General features: G+C 38.0%; 2 protein-coding genes across 6 annotated transcripts in view; one reads left to right on the top strand and one right to left on the bottom strand.

The window, feature by feature from the left end:
- THOC1 (THO complex subunit 1) overlaps window positions 1-11,838 on the top strand; it is a 69,182-nt gene extending 57,344 nt beyond the window's left edge. For 2 of the 3 annotated variants that reach the window (XM_020970659.2, XM_078153475.1), the window contains exons 18-21: window positions 927-1,010; window positions 8,613-8,760; window positions 10,581-10,659; window positions 11,431-11,838. In XM_020970659.2, coding sequence (XP_020826318.1) covers window positions 927-1,010; window positions 8,613-8,760; window positions 10,581-10,659; window positions 11,431-11,726 — 607 coding nt within the window. In that variant the 3' untranslated portion in view covers window positions 11,727-11,838. The other variant, XM_020970660.2, reaches the window with a different exon arrangement.
- A 3,067-nt stretch (window positions 11,839-14,905) lies between these two features.
- Window positions 14,906-16,613, bottom strand: part of USP14 (ubiquitin specific peptidase 14) — a 34,785-nt gene continuing 33,077 nt past the window's right edge. For 2 of the 3 annotated variants that reach the window (XM_020970673.2, XM_020970675.2), the window contains 2 exons: window positions 15,831-15,938; window positions 14,906-15,708 (listed from right to left, as the gene is read on the bottom strand). In XM_020970673.2, the coding sequence (XP_020826332.1) occupies window positions 15,557-15,708; window positions 15,831-15,938 (260 nt within the window). In that variant the 3' untranslated portion in view covers window positions 14,906-15,556. The remainder of the gene's footprint in view (window positions 15,709-15,830; window positions 15,939-16,613) is intronic. The other variant, XM_020970674.2, reaches the window with a different exon arrangement.

Genomic DNA, 16,613 nt, shown 5'->3' with positions numbered 1-16,613 from the left:
TGGCATTTCTGAATTTTACTTATAAAATGCCCAAGTGATACTCTTTAGCCATGGTAATAAATGTCTAAAATAAGAGTGAAAGTTAAACCCTTGACATTTCATGTGGTTAATATTAAATCTGAATGATAAAAAAAAAATTGCAGGTTGGAAAATATTTTATTACCCCCAAAATCTGAAAGACTTTGTTTTTATGAATGGCAAGATACTGAGAAACTTTATAACTCTTAGATTATACAAGAGTTGAATTATTCAGTGTACCATTTAAAATCTGAACTTAGGAAAAAAGATTACCAGCTTCCTCTCTCCTTTTCTTATCTCCCTAGTTGGGCTTCTTCTTCCCCCCAAAATGAAAAGTGTGTGTGTGTGTGTGTGTGTGTGTGTGTGTGTGTGTGTATTTTAAGCCAGTGGAGTGCATGTTTGGGGACATTTACTAAAGCAGAGGTTCTTTACCTTTTTGTGCCACAGACCCATTTGGTAGTCTGCTGAAGCCTCTTCTCAAAAATAATGGTTTTAAAGGCTTAAAATAAAATATATAGGATTACAAAGAAAAGCAATTGTGTTAAATTTGTAATTATCTTTTTTGTTTTGTTTTGTTAAGGCAATTGGAGTTAAGTGACTTGCCCAGGGACACACATCTAGACATGAGGTCAGATTTGAACTCAGATCCTCCTGACTCCTGGGGCCATGCTCTATTCACTGCGCCACCTAGCTGCCCTCAAAATATTTTTTAAAAATTTCACAGATCCCTGGCTATGAGCCCCTGTACCAAAGAGAAAAAAAATCTTTACAACTGTAGATAAAACCAAAATCTTCCATTTCCATAGTTTCTCAATAAGATAAAATGCCCTTTAGAGAAAGAATAAGGCAGATATAAGAAGGGAGCAGTATTAAAAATATGAAATCTTGAATTCTTTTCCAATGAACAGGGAATACATGCCAACTTTAGAAGAATTCTTTGAAGAAGCCATTGAGCAGGCCGACCCAGAAAATATGGTTGAAAATGAATATAAGTAAGTGATGTTTCTCATGATGTAATTTTAAATTTCCTTCCATCTTTAGAAGGGTCTAGGTTTCCAGAAAAAGCTTTCTATCTTGTAAATCACTAGAGTAATGATATCTTGGATATCAGCCTTGTTTCTTGGTCTCAGTGAAATGACTCCTTTACAATCATTATTGAACAGGCAGGGGTAGAACTGGATCTGACAAGAATATTTTACAAAATAGCTGAGACTACAGGTGGTGTGCCCTTCATGTAGAAGAAGACATCTTTTTTCTGGAAATTTTGAAAATGCCTAAGTGATATAAGTTTGAGAGTAGTATGCTCTGGTGAATTGAGCCACTGGTTTGAGGAACATAACTCCTAATCTTGATTATTCTGATTCTGAGACTAAGACTTTTGGCCACTGCCCTTTGGCAATTTCAGTGTAAAACCTCCCAAGTATCATCATTGCTACTTAGTAGTCATTCTACTGTTCTCTTAGAGATTCCCCTTCTTCTCATTTTTTACACAGAGAGTACCTTCTCAAGCTGCCAACTATATCTAACAGTTCCATATTGATAGCAGCTATCTTAATTTCTTAATTCATAAGACCAGTCCCCACAATTCCCATCCACTTCTTAAAACTTCCCAGCAGCATTATCATTCAGTCTCTCATCACCCAGTCCCAGAGTTGGAAGGCACACAGCCCCAACCCAACCCATACCTGCAGTATCTCCCAACAAATACCCAGCCTTTGCTTGAAGACCCTCAAGTGAGGGGAACCCATCACTCACTCCATGAGCCAAATCTGCTTTTGGTTTTGAGATTGTTCTAATGATCGTATGTTTTTCCTAAAATTATGTCTGAATCAGCTTTATTGCAGTCTGTTGCTTTTAGTTCTGCCCTTCGGGACCAAATGTAACAAACCTAATCCCCCTTCCACATGACCACCATTAAAGTACTTGAAAATAGTCATCATGTTCTTCTCTATTCTCCCAGTCCCTTTCTTCTGTTCTAGGCTAAATAACCCCAGTATCTTTGTTCTGTTGAACTTTCTGTAGCATGATTTCTAGTCCTCTTCACAACTGGATGCTTTCCAGTTTGTCAGTGTCCATCCTAAAATGTGGTGTCCAGAACTGAGTGTAAAAACCAGGGCAGGTAAAAATAAAATTGTAGACTTTGATTTAATTCAACCTGAAAAGTATAAAATGGGGGCATGATGACTACTTAACAAGTAGTCTGAAAAAGATTGGGTAATGTTTGAGAATTGCAAGCTCAACATGGATCATCGTTGTGATAAGGCAGTCAGAAAAACCTAGCATGCTGTTAAGAGGACTATCCAGGGCAGAGGAGTTGTAGTTGGTCCTAGTCAGACCATATCTGGAATATCATAATCAGTTCTGGACACCATAATTTAGCAGGCACATCAGTAAGCTGGAAAGCATACAGAGGGTCACAGGATGGTAAAGGACTTGAAGATCATCCCATATGGTGATCATTGGAAGGAACTGAAGATGATTGCTAGAATTGGCGAACTATGGCCTAAGGACCAAAATGGCCTGCCACCTGACTTTTTACAGCCCACATGCAGAGAATAGTTTTTTAAACTTTGTTAAAAATAAGTTTAAAAAGTTATATCAATGTAACTTTGTTTTAAATTCTTACCTCACAGGCCATCCCAAAACAGGTGGTGAGCCAGATTTGGCCCTTGGGCTATAGTTTGCTGACCCCTGGCTTAGAGGATAGAATACTTGGTGGAGAGGGGAGTTATTAGGATGGAGAATGATTGGCTCTTCAAGTATTTGAAAAATAGAACATGGAACAAGATTATCCTTCTCTGGATGGAGCAGGGATGGAGAAGCAAGGGGAAAGGGGGAGTTGTAGAACTGAGAGCAGTGGTTAGAAGTTACAGAGAGATTAATTCAGACTTGATAGAGAATAAAATTTCGTAATAATGGGTTTTTTTCCTTGTTCCAACCTGTGATTTTGTTGGTATATGGAACTCCCAGTGAAGAAATTGTTGTCTCTATCAATATATACATCTGCAACTTATTATTCTGCCTCACCTGTCCCCACTTCAGTCCATTCTCCAGACAGCTGTCAGAGATGTTCCTAAAGAATTAGTCTGACCACATTACTTTAACTCCAAAGGGTCCCAGTTGCATCTAACATCAAATATAAGTTCTCTCTGTTTAGCTTTGAAAGCCCTACACAACCTGACTTAACCTACCTTTCCAGCCCTGTTATACATTACTCTCCTCCCCCTCACTCCATAATCCAGCCAAACGATCCTTCTTATTGTTCTATTATTAACAAAAAAAAAACTTTACAACCATTTCATTTATTCCGCATAACAACTTGCAAATAGATGCTGTTATTATCCCCATTTTACAGATAAGAAACTGAGACAAGGGGAGGTTAAATGACTTGCCTACAGTCACACAGCTAGTGTCTGAGGTCACATTTGAACTCAGGTCTTCTGACTCCAGGCCCAGCACTTTATCCACTGCACTTGAGTGCTCTTGATGCTTTTGCACACATTGACTGTCTCCTGTTCCTGGAACACTCTCTCACCTCTCCTCTACTTTTTGGGATCCTTGTTTCCCTCATAACTTTAACATGCCATCTTTCCTGAATGAGGCCTTCCTCATCTCGTCCTCAAAAATTTTAAATTTTACATATATTTTGTACACACTTAATGTGCATTTTATCACCCTTGACAGAATAGAATGTAAGTTTATGAGGAGCAAAGATTGGTTCATTTTTGTCCTTTTATCTCTAGAGCTTACTTAGCAGTGGGCCTGGCAGATACTAGGCATTTAATAAATGTTTCTTGGTTGGTTAAATGATAGAGTAGCCTTGGGGTACTGTTAGGTTAAGTGAGTTACCCAGAATCACACCAAGCATGTGACAAAGTCAGCAGTTGAACCCAGATCTTCTAGGAGGCTGACTATCCACACACCATGCTTCCTGGCCCCAGCCTATCTTTCCAGCCTCAATGAATATTACTTCCCTTCCTATACTCTGCAATATAACCAAACTAGCCTTCTCTCTGTTCTTCCTCTGTGCTACTTCATCTCCCATCTCTGAGCCTTTTCACTGGCCATTCCCAATGACTGAGAGGAAGAGAGGGATGTGCATTTCAGTCACGGGGGACAGTCAGTGCAAAGCTAATACTCAGAGATGTGAGAAACGTGCGTTTTAGCAATTATATATGGTATTGCCCTTGAAACAAGGCAAGATACATGTTAAGATGTAGCAGCAGAGAAAGAAAATCACCCAGAGCACATTTTTTTGAAAAAACATTTATATGGCAACTCAATTTGTTTTGTCCTAAATGAATTCAATAAAATGGTAGTAGTTCCTGTTTCTAAGTACTTATACTTAATGGGCATCCTGATGGAAATGAATTATTTTGCTCATCTTCCTGTAAGATGAAGCTCAGGCATCATCTTCTTCATGAGGTCTTTCTGGACTTCTCCCAACTTCTAGTCCCCTCCAACTCAAACTGCCTTATAGTTAAGTATTTTGTAATTAATTCTCTTTGTTATTCATTATATATTTATGTATGTGCTGCTAATCTTCCCCATTAGAATGGGGAAGCTAGGCGTTCCTTCTAAGTTAGACATTATTTCATTCATTGTATTTATATACTGGTTGCACATATTAAGCTTAATAAATGCTTGTGGATTGATTGATTGCCTATCTCCTCCCAACTAGATCTATCCAAAAGTGGTCTAGGCCTCCTCAGAAAATAGTGGGGTTTCTTCCTTATTGTATGTTTCCAAGGAGAGGCTGGATGACCATTTGTAACCTGACTTGGAAAAGGGATTCTTATTCACATACAGATTAGATGGCCTCTGAGAACCCTTCCAGTTCTGACAGTATGTTTATTTGTCCATACATCCTCATTAAGGTTATATTCCTTCTGACCATATGTCAGTCGTCCAGGCTTCTCCAAGATCTTTCTCAAATGATCAGCTTCCCTTTAATGCATCTCCAATTTTTCCGTCTCTACTGGCTTCTTCATCTTTTTTCAGATATGGTCAGCTCTCAGTTCAAAAAAGCTTGACATTTCTACCCTCCCTTATTGCCTTCCCATGGGTACCCCATTTCCTCTGTAAACCCTGCCCTGATCTTGTCTACTGAATTTGGTAATGGCTTTTATATCCCTACCCTCCGACTTAATATATTGGTATGTCTGTTGGAGAGGTGCAAAATAATATATTCCTGTTTTGTATTATAGTCATGTATCATATCCCACTTCTCAGATTCTTAACACTCCATAAAGTTGACATGTGTTATCCACATTTTGTATCACCAGACTTCTCCCCGCCCCCCTCTCCAGGGCCTAGCTGAGTGTCCTATACAATTCAGTTTCTTCCTGTAAAAAGTTTTTATCAACACATTTGTTTTTACATCATTTCCAAATGTATTCCTCTCTGCCTCCCCTCCCCAACAATGCATCCCTTATAACAAATAATAAAAGAAAGTAAGGAGGCAGGGAAGAAACAAGTCAAACTAAGAAACATGTTGACTGATGTAATATTCCACTCTCAGAGTCACCCATCTCTGCAAAGAAGCAAGAGAGGGGAGGTACATTTTTTCATCTTTCCCCGGATCAGTCTAAGTCGTCATAATTAAGAGTTATTTTATCATTGTGTATATTGTTTTCCTGGTTCCACCTACTTTGCCTCAGTTTACGTAAGTCTTTCCATGTTCTTCATGTCTTCCCATAGTTCTCTAAATTCTTATTCTTTATTTCTTATGGCATGGTAATATTCCATTGTATTCATATATAGTTTGTTTAGTTATTCCCCTGTGGATGAACATCTGTTTTCACTTCTTTGCTTATTACAAAAAATGCGGCTGTACACATTTTGGTATATATGCAACCTTTATTTCTGTCTTTAATATTATCATCATCATTATTGTTGTGGCTGTGGTGGTTATTATAATCATCCTTGAATTATTTGCCTAGTAATGAGATCTTTGGGTCAAAGAGTATATATACACTGTACTTTTTTTTTTTTAAGCATAATTCCAAACTACTTTGCTGAAGGTTTGGACCAGTTCATGTGTTCACTAGATACGTCTGTGTATCTACAGCCCCTTCATCATTCACTATTCTTAGCCATTATCATCTATGCCAGTTTGCTGGATGTGGGATGAAACCTTAGAGTTGTAATTTCTCTTAGTATCAGTGATTTGGAGCAGTCTTTCATATGGTAGTATAATTCACTTTCAATTCAACAAGCTTTACTAAGGTCTACCATGTAATAGACATCCATGCTAGGTGCTTCTGGAAATGCATGCTCCTGGAAATCTACCTTCTTTAACCCTTCAGTGTTTGGGTTTTTTTTAAAATTCGCATCATTTTAAAAAAATATATTTTAAAACTGAATAATTTAGTGTAAAATTGTGGACTTTTTCCTGCATTGAAATTTTGATGATGCAATATTGCATCATGTAACCATATAATATCGTATTGTAAACCAGTCATTACACACACATATTCCTGCCCATGCATGCTAGACTTCCCAACAATGTGCAGCATGCCACCTGCCAACACTTGCTTGTTCAGACCTGTCAGCGGGCTTAACCACTGATTGGTTATAACTTGCATTTTGTGTGTTTATTTGGAAAATAATGTAATCACTACAACTTTAACTCCCACTTATTTTTCTTCAACTTCCCCCAGTTGCACCTGAGGCTATTACCGCTGGGAGACACCTCCCCCCATTCTTTCTAACACCCCCCAGAGGTGGCAGTGTTGCCCACTTTGGGAGCCTGTGATTTAGAACAAAACAAATTGAGTTGCCACATAAATATTAGGCTTTTTGGTTTTTCATGTGCTCTGGATGATTTCTTTTTCTACTGCTACACCTTACTGTGTTTCAGGAGCACTGTTGTATATAACACTGAAATGCATATTTTCCATGTCTCTAATATAGCTTATTAGGGAGTAGCATATTCTGATGGACTCGGATTTAAATCAGAATAAAATTCTGTGCTTTGCTATGTTCCTGTGTGGCTTTTGGTTGCTTTTGCCCTGGTTTATCTATAAAAATGAAATTGGTAATATTGAGAAGGAAGTGAGGAAAGGTAACAGTACAAAGCATTATGATAATCATGAAGTAGCATTGCTTAAATTACTAGGATTCAAAGTTCAGTTTCAGCTATCATTAATTTCTCAGAGCTGACATAGTTCACTTCTGCAGGTGCCATTTAAAATATGAATGTAATCTAGCTAAGTATGGTCAAGTTGGGAGTTTTTAGTTAATCAAATACTAAACATTTATTAAGTACCTACTGTGTGCTAGGCGCTGTGCTAAGCACTGAAGATAAAAAAAGAGAAAGGCACTTTCTGCCTTCAAGGAGCTTACAGTCTAACGGAGGAGACAGCATGCAAACAAATAGGACAAATTGTAAATAATCAAGTCAGGGAACCTGGCACTGGAATTAAGAGGGGTTGGGGGAGGCTTCCAGTAAAAGATAGGAGTTTATTTGGGACTTAAAGGAAGCCAAGGAGGCCAGTAGTCAGAGTGGAAGAGGGAGAGCATTCTAGGCATGGGAGACAGCCACAAGGAATGCCCTGAGCAAGAGATGGATTATGTTGTTCCTGGAACAGCCAGGAGGCCAGTGTCACTAAACCAAAGAGTATGTGTCAGGGAGTAAGGTGTAAAAAAGACTGGAAAGGGAGCAGGGGGCTAGGTTATGAAGGGCTTTGAATGCCAGACAGAACAGTTTCTTTGTGATCCTGGAGGTGACAGGGGGCCACTGGAGTTTATGGAGTGGGGAGGTCAGGGGGAGGGGAAGGTTGATAGAGTCAGACCTGAGCTTTGAGAAAGTCACTTTGACAGCTGAATTCGTGGATGGATTGGAGTAGAGAGATTTGAGGCAGGTAGACCCACCAGCAGGCTATTGCAATAATGAAGGCATGATGAGGGCTTGCCCTAGATCGGTGGAAGTTTTAGAGGACAGGAGGAATCATATTTGAGAAATGTTACAAAGGTGAAATCGACTGGCCCTGGCCGCAGATTGGATATGGAGGCTAAGAGATAATGAGGAATCCAGGATGACTCCTAGGTTGTGAGCCTGAGGGACTGGGAGGATGGTGCTGCCTTCTACAGTAATAGGGAAGATAGGAATGGGGGTATTTTAGGGGGAGAAGATGATTAATTTGGTTTGGAACATAAGATGTCTGCCAGTTCAGTTTGTCTGAAAGACAGTTGAAGGAGGAGAGCTTTGGTGACTCCTGCCCTGAGGCTGTAGGGAGACTAGCACTGAACTGAACTAGGTGCAGAACTGAAGTAATTGCAGAAGCACCTAGGTATTCAATTAAAACTGTCATTAAGTGAGATTAAAATAATTTAGTTGAATGTGTTCTGAAAAATGTAGTACATCTCTTTAAGACTGTAGATTCTAAAGTCTTGGAGTTCTGTTGCCCTTGTAAATTGGGATGAATATAACATAAACTATAGATTTGGTTTCTGGGTTAGACAAAGGACTCTGTGATATAGAGCAGTGCTTCAGCTCTGACATTAGAACCATTAATGAGGACAGGAGTGTTTGATGTACTTTAGTATTTTAACCATAAATGATGAAAATATCATCCATTTTGTTTTTATAGGGCTGTGAACAACTCCAATTATGGATGGAGAGCCCTGAGGCTGTTAGCACGGCGAAGTCCCCACTTCTTCCAGCCAACCAACCAGCAGTTTAAAAGTTTACCAGAATATCTAGAAAACATGGTTATTAAACTAGCCAAGGAGTTGCCAGTAAGTACTTTTGTCTTTATCGGTTTCCTTCAAGTGTTAAATTTACAGTAAATGTCTGTAGTACTTTTTACTTCATTTGCTTGAAGGATCTGTGACTTCATCCATGTGGGTTCTACTTCCAGCAACACAGACAGCAACCCCTCTACACCTAAGATCGTCTCTTTGTGTATTAACAGTTGCATTACCTAATGGCCAACTTTCTCTTTATTAGTGTACATAAAAATAGTTATAACTCATATAAGTACTTTAAATAGTGATTTGCAAAGCCCTCAGAACTACTTTTAAGATGCTAGCTATATGTTGTCTATATGTTTATTGAAAATCGCTTGGGGCAGCTAGGTGGCTCAGTGGATAGAGCACCAGTCCTGAAGTCAGGAGGACCTGAGTTCAGATCCAACCTCAGACCAAACACTTGACACTTACTAGCTGTGTGACCCTGAGCAAGTCACTTAACCCCAATTGCCAAAAAAGAAAAAAAAAATCTCTTATACAGTGAGCTTAAAGTCTGGTAAAAATTCATTTGGGCTTATTATGCCCCAAAGTTTGCAAACTTTCTCCAAATAACTTATTTTTGTTTCCTTAAATTCAGGTAGGAATCACCTAACTTTATTGTGCCTCTAGCATAGATTCAGAAGACTGATACATCCATATACTTCATTCACCTTAAGTACTTACTATGCGCCAGACCCGTGTGCAGTAACAAGAACATCCACTGTCCTCAGCAGTCTTACATGTCCAGTCAATTCTATGCACATTATGAGCCTGTTAATTCTTGTAGCACGATAATTTAATTTACTTATTTCTTACAGAGACAAATAAGTAAAAAAATAACCTCATCCCTTCACACATATAGTGGCAGGTTTGTGGGAGGGACTCTCAGAGGCCATCTAATCTAACCCATAGCTAAATGTGATTGGCCTTTCAGGCTTTCCTTGAAGTTCCCCAATAAATGAGAACCAGCTACTTTCCAGAGTGGTCCAGTCCATTTTGCTCTAATTGTTCAAGAAAAGTTTGTCTCTCTATCTGAATTTTCTACCCTCTGGTTGGAAGTTCGGTTCTCTGGAGCTAGGTACAACAACTCTATTCCACAACTCCCCTTCATATACTTCATATGCTTGAGAACAGAATTCATGTCCTCAACAGTAGGGACATTTGATCATTTGTTTTTTGTTTTGTTATTTATCGCCAACATCCAGCTAGAGTGATTTTACTCACAGTGGCTCAGTAAATATTTGTTGAATCCCTTCTTCCCCTCCCCTTAAGTCTTTTCCAGGACAGATATTCACATATCTTTCAGTTGTTCCATAAAGCCATTTCACCATTATAGCCACCCTCTCTGTTTCTCCTGCTTTCCAGTGCCCTTAAACATGTGGGATTCAGGACTAAACAGTGCTCCAGATGTGGTCTGACCAAGGCAGAATACAATCAGTGGGACTTTCACATGATCATCTTTTAGGGGTGGGTAGCTAGATCACATTTGCTATTCTTTTGAGTATTCTTAAGACAGACTTTATCCAGACCTAATAACTTGGACCAATTGTGAGTAGCTTGATGAACTGCCTTAAAATCCACTTAGTCTACCCCGCTACTAACCATTCAGTCTTTCCCAGTGCAAGGGTCATTTTCCTTGGAAGAAGGAAAAACTCAAGTGTAACTCCCCCCCAACATCTTTTTACTTTATTGAGGTACACAGTTCTCAGTGTACACTGACTAGGGAGTAAAGAACCTGCATTTCAATCTTCTGATTATATATTCACTTTTCCCAAATTTCTGTACATTTTAAAATAAACTTTAAACGGATTACTTTTTAAAAATTTCAGCCTCCTTCTGAAGAAATAAAAACAGGTGAAGATGAAGATGAGGAAGATAATGATGCTTTACTGAAGGAAAATAATGAGAGTAAGTGTTAACTTCTCTCTTCATGCTCTTGTTAAAAATTGAAACTTTTCTTTGATTTCATATCTATTCAAAATCCTATCATTGAACTTGTTGCTTTTGATTAGTTTTATCTCAGGTATATGCTCATTTCTTTTAGTAAGGGAACCCCCCTTCCCCCCAAAAAAAACTGGAGAGGTTTTATTCATAGAGAAACTTGAAATAGAAACCAAAATCTAAGTACATTTGGTGCAATAAATTAATTTTTAGAGATTTTATTTCATTTGGGTTTAAGATAAGGAAAAAGCCTACTTTAATTAATGAAAAATTGATTTAATCTTTGTTAGAGTCCAATATGGATTTATCTTTCAGAGAATACCATATCTGTAATTACTGTGATTTCTAAAAACTTACAGTTCAGTTTGTGCCTGAAGATTAGGCTAAAAATGAATGGTGATAGGGCAGCCAGGTAGTGCAGTGAAAAGAGCACCAGCCCTGAAGTCAGAAGGACCCAAGTTCAAATCCTGTCTCAGACCAAACACTTGACACTTACTAGCTGTGTGAACCTGGGCAAGTCACTTAACCCCAATTGCCTTAAAAAAAAAAAATGAATGGTGATGTCTCTCTTGTTGTTTATTTATCAGTCCTTTCCTTCTACCTTCTGCTATAGACTGTTACAAATCCTTGTATATAGGGTGTATGGCATCACCATCATTTTGAATACAGAGAAAGAGGATAAGAGAATTCAGGTTGCCCTTATAGAATGTTGTATAACTTTCCCTGTTTTTTTCCTAGGTCCTGATGTTCGGCTTGACAAACCTGTAACAGGGGACCAAATAGAGCTGTTTGCTAACAAGCTGGGAGAACAGTGGAAAATACTGGCTCCATACTTAGAAATGAAAGACTCTGACATAAGACAGATTGAGTCTGACAGTGAAGATGTGAAGATGAGAGCTAAGCAGTTGCTAGTTGCATGGCAGGATCAAGAGGGGATACATGCAACACCTGAGAATCTCATTAATGCATTAAATAAATCTGGATTAAGCGACCTTGCAGAAAGTCTAACTAATGACACTGAAACAAGTAGTTAACTTATTTCTTATTATATTTTTTTAATTAAAACTGTGATAAGATTTTTGTTACCAAGCAGCATTTGATAAGAGATCCACTTGTTTTGGTAAACAATAAACATTTTTTATAACATTTGTGTACAGTTGGTTAGTACTTTAATAAACAGCAAAGCAATGTCCAGTGTTAATAGGAAAAACTATAATTATCTGTTAACTGGATAATCATACCTACAAAGCATGCAAATACCTATTTATAAAGAAGTTGTTTCCTCAGGTATCTAATGATGAAGGGTAAAGAAGAGAATTAATATGACGTCCTGATGTAGGGAAGTAACCACAGATGCGTGTGTACAGTATTTTTCCTAGGTTAAATGGATAAGCAAACCCGTAAGAGACTACATTTTCAGTGGTAAAATACAAAACCTAGAATTGTCAGGCAATGTGTCCTACATAACGGCTAAGATTCTTTTAATGTATATACCATTTTAGGGCTTCCATAATAAATACCACTTAACATTTACACCATAGAATCTGGGCTCTTGTACAGTACAGGTTAGACTGGTTTCTTCACTGGAAAATGCTCCTTGAGTTATTCTGTAAACACTTCAATTTAGTTTCTTTTAAATTAACTAGCTTTTTCAACACAGTTCCTAAAACAATGCTCATATTGAAGGCAAGTAAGTAGGAAACTACTTACTTATAGGTAAGGTCTGAATGCCCCTGGGTTTCCTGACAGTATAAAGGCACTTAAAGTAATCTGGAAATCTTCCAGAGGACCCTTCTAACTGTTTGAGGACATGCTTCCAATCCCTGCTCTCCTACTTAGCCAAAGTCTTGACGTCACTTTTTCATCTGCAAAACAAGGGCATTAGACAAGATCTTTTCTTGTTCTTTACTCCAGTGGCATTGTAGTTTAGTTATACCTAATATGTCTTGAAGTAAGCTGATGTTTTAATCCTCCTATGTCTGTCTCTAGCTTAAACATTTAACACAAAGTAAAAGAGCCTCTGCTCTTTTACTCTTATTTAAAGACTTGGCTATCATACCTTTATTTATATTGCTGGACTGCAGTGATGACCTGAACAAAGAGAAACATTTTATGTCAAACGAAATAAAAGCCTTGCTGTTACTACAATGCTAATGGCTAAAATTAACAAATTTAGTTTAGTAATATACTAAGGTATGTTACTAAATTCTCCGATTTGAACAAGTCATCTTAACGCCTAAAAGCAACCTTATCCAGTAAAAAGTCTCGTAGCTATCAATACCTACATACATATATATGTATGTGTATAATTATATAGTCCTATTTTTTTTGCTTTTGTGGTGAGGCATTTGGGGTTCAGTGACTTGCCCAGAGCCACACAGCTAGTAAGTGTCAAGTGTCTGAGGCTGCATTTGAACTCAGGTCCTCCTGACTCCAAGGCCAGAGCTCTATCCACTGTGTCACCTAGCTGCCCCTGTTGTACTTTTACCATGCTTTCTGTTCTCATGTGAATCTTTTTTGTATTTGTCAGATAGGAAAAATACCTGCCCTTTATCAACCATGCAAGGCTGTTCTCGGAATCAGATGAGAACCTGACCAATAAGACTGAAAATCTGAAAAGTCAGATACTAGAAGGCATCATTACAAATAAATTTCACTTTCCCTCACTGTAAAGCACTCACCTTTCATATTTTGGCAACATAAACTATATAAAAAACACAGAAAAGATTCTTATATGGAATAGGGCTGGTTGCAGGAATTTTTGTAGCAATGGAGATAGATTAAAGTTTCACAGTAAGATTTTATTATGACAGACTGAAGAGTAAAGTATATTAGAATCCTCATCCTTGCTGTTTTGCTCTGCTGATTACTACTACAAAGTGCTCCCTGGTTGCAGATGAGAATGCAAGTTTAGTTGTCCTGGACAAATACAAAGTCCTTAGGACTGCTGCTAAGTAAATCTTTCACCACCCACCTCTAATCCACTAAAAAGGGGGATAACTTCCAGTTGGGGCTAGCATAGCCTAGGAAGAGGAAATACTTTTGGGGGGAAAGTAACTTAAGTGTGAATGATATCACATATTTTATCAAGAGACTAATCAAAATACTATGAAGGAATCAGTTTCACTAAAGCAAAGGTTCCCAAACCTATTGGCCTACCACCCCCTGTAAAAAAATTACTCAGACCCCCTGGAAGTCTACTTTAACCTTTTTTAAAAATTTGAATCATTTCAAAAAATAATTTTTTGTAAATTTGTGGGGTTTTTCCTCACTTGAAATTTTGAAGGCACAATATTACATCCTGTAACAATCCTGTAAATCTTACTGTGAACAAGGCATTGCAAGCACATATTTTTGCCAATGCATGCTGGACTTCCTGACAATGTGTGACACGCTCACCTTGCTTGTTAAGATCTGTCAGCAGCTTTGACCACTGCAACTTGCATTTTATGTGTTTATTTGGAAAATAATGTAATCACTACAACTTTAACTCTGTAACACAACAGATGAAATATGTAAGGAATGGTTTTTCAAAATTTTCTTCTCTTTCCTTATGCTTCCACTGCCCCCAGCGTCCCCTCGGGGGGTGGTATCACCCACTTTGGGAACCTATGCACTACGGCCTAAAGAAAGTTTTTTAAATGAAGGATTGGCGAATTCAAATTTACTGAAATGGGGGCAGCTAGGTGGCACAGTGGATAGAGCACTGGCCCTGGAGTCAGGAGGACCCGAGTTCAAATGTGGCCTCAGACACTTCACACTAGCTGTGTGACCCTGGGCAAGTCACTTAACCCTGACTGACTCACCAAAAAGCAAAAACAAATTTACTGAAATGAAAGCTAAAATGAAACAGTATCTCACACACATCAATCACTGCCATGACAAGTTAAAGACATGATGTATTATGGTCCACTAATTTTTTTTGCCAAACCAAGAAATGAATCCAGATCCTCTCAGTTATTTTAAGTCAACTTCTGTGGAAATAATTTACTTCTAATTTTTTTTCTTTTTAAACTGAAAATCAAGATGTAGATGGGGCAACAGTCTAAAGTTCTGAAAAATGATGAATCCCTGAAAAACCTTTTTCCTGTTGAGAGATCCTCTTAGGAAAATAAAAAATAGCCATTGTTTGTTTAAGAGCTTAATAACTGATGAGCAGCAACAAGTATATGTATATTCACACTATAAAGACACAGAAAACTATAATCATATGTACTGTTATTGATCACAATTTATTTTGAAGTCATGAAATGCCAGCAACAGAACAGACTGAGTCAACAGGTCAGGCTGGACAAATACTTGATTGTACCCATGTTTCCATGGGCTATGGGCAGCAGCACTGAGTTACACAACAAGGGCAACATTCTCCCTTCCACCTTCTGGCAAAACTTTGTTAGATAAGGCAAAAGGATGGGCAGCTACTGAATGGTGGTTTGAACCATGCAAGAATAACAACAAATGATGGAATAATAGGTGTGCAATAAATATCTGATTGCTGAATCTTGGGCTGGAAAAGGCAGAAAGAGAAATTAAACACTAGGAGAGAAGGTAGTGGTTGAAAGGCATTTCCATTTAGAATTGTTTTAAAAAATTACACAAGAAATAAGCCTTTTAAAAAAAAAGTCTCCCTGCTTGCTACTTTTATACAGGGGCAGCAGAGTCCAAGGATAAATTTTTTCTGTGTATCCTGTTCTTAGTTTTGTTTAATACATGGAACAAATTTAAGTCTGATTTCACCCTCCTGGCTCCACATGAGGGGAAACCATGTAGAACCACTGAAAATTTCTTCTAAAGCTCTGGGGTTTAGAAATGATCAACGAACAACATTTATTCCACACCTAGTCAGAGACAGCTAAGATGAAGATTATTGTGAAGTTTCTTCTTCAATTACTTCAACTCTGCGAGGCCCATATAATAGAACATACGCTATATGCCAATCTCCACCACCGGATAACCGCAAGATATCTTCTGGTGTAACGATGCTGACCTTATCATCATCAAACTTAATCCATTCATCTAAATAACAAAAGAGAGAGGAGAGGCATAACTATAAAAGTCTTTTGTGATCAAGTAACTAAAAATTGACATTAATAGTTTATAACAAAATATTTTACGGTTTAAAAAATGGAATATTTTACCTTGTTTCCTTTTCACCCATGATACATAATGGCCTGAGGAACTAGACCTTCCCTGATGTGTTAGCACTGCTTGTAAGTCATAATAACCACAGTTATTAGAGCCAATATCTTAAAAAAAAAAAAGAAGAAAAGAAAGACAAGTACATCCATATACGCGAGAAAGTAAATGAATATATGGAGCAAGGTGGCACAATAAATAGTGACGGGCCTGGAGTCACGAACACCTAAGTTAAAATCCAATCTCAGAAATTTATTACTATGTGAGCATTGGCAAGTCACTTAACTTCTGCCTCAGTTTCCTTATCTATAAAATGGGAATAACAATAATGAGGTAATAGTTGTAAAGCATTCAGCACAGAGCCTGGCACAAAATACGTGCTATATAGCTATTAACACCACCACCATCATCATGATAAGCATTTTGATGCAAAACAATAGAACTGAGCACATTTAAGTTCAGGCCGGTGGTGGTAATCTCAAATAGAAAAAGGAGCCACTAAACAATACATAAGAATCTCTGCAGGCCACATACTTGACTTATAAAAGATATTTTATTAAATACTTCCCAATTGCATTTTAATCTGGTTCAGGCCATACTTGGGAGTGTTATGAACCACATGGGACCCAAGGCCCACGTGTCTGACACCTCTGATATAGACCACCAAAATGGAAGAGACATCAGATTAACCAAGAAAGCCATGGAAGAAAGAGGTCTTAAACAAAGTGAAAGACAGGAACTGACCAACAAAAATTCAAACAATGTCTGCTAAATTTAAGGGTTTA

This window comes from Phascolarctos cinereus, unplaced genomic scaffold (assembly GCF_003287225.1).
Source record: "Phascolarctos cinereus isolate Bilbo 61053 unplaced genomic scaffold, phaCin_HiC Scaffold_4;HRSCAF=312, whole genome shotgun sequence".
Classification (NCBI taxonomy): Eukaryota; Metazoa; Chordata; class Mammalia; order Diprotodontia; family Phascolarctidae; genus Phascolarctos; species Phascolarctos cinereus.
Note: the sequence above shows the minus strand (reverse complement) of the source record. Positions and strands in the feature narration are given on the sequence as shown.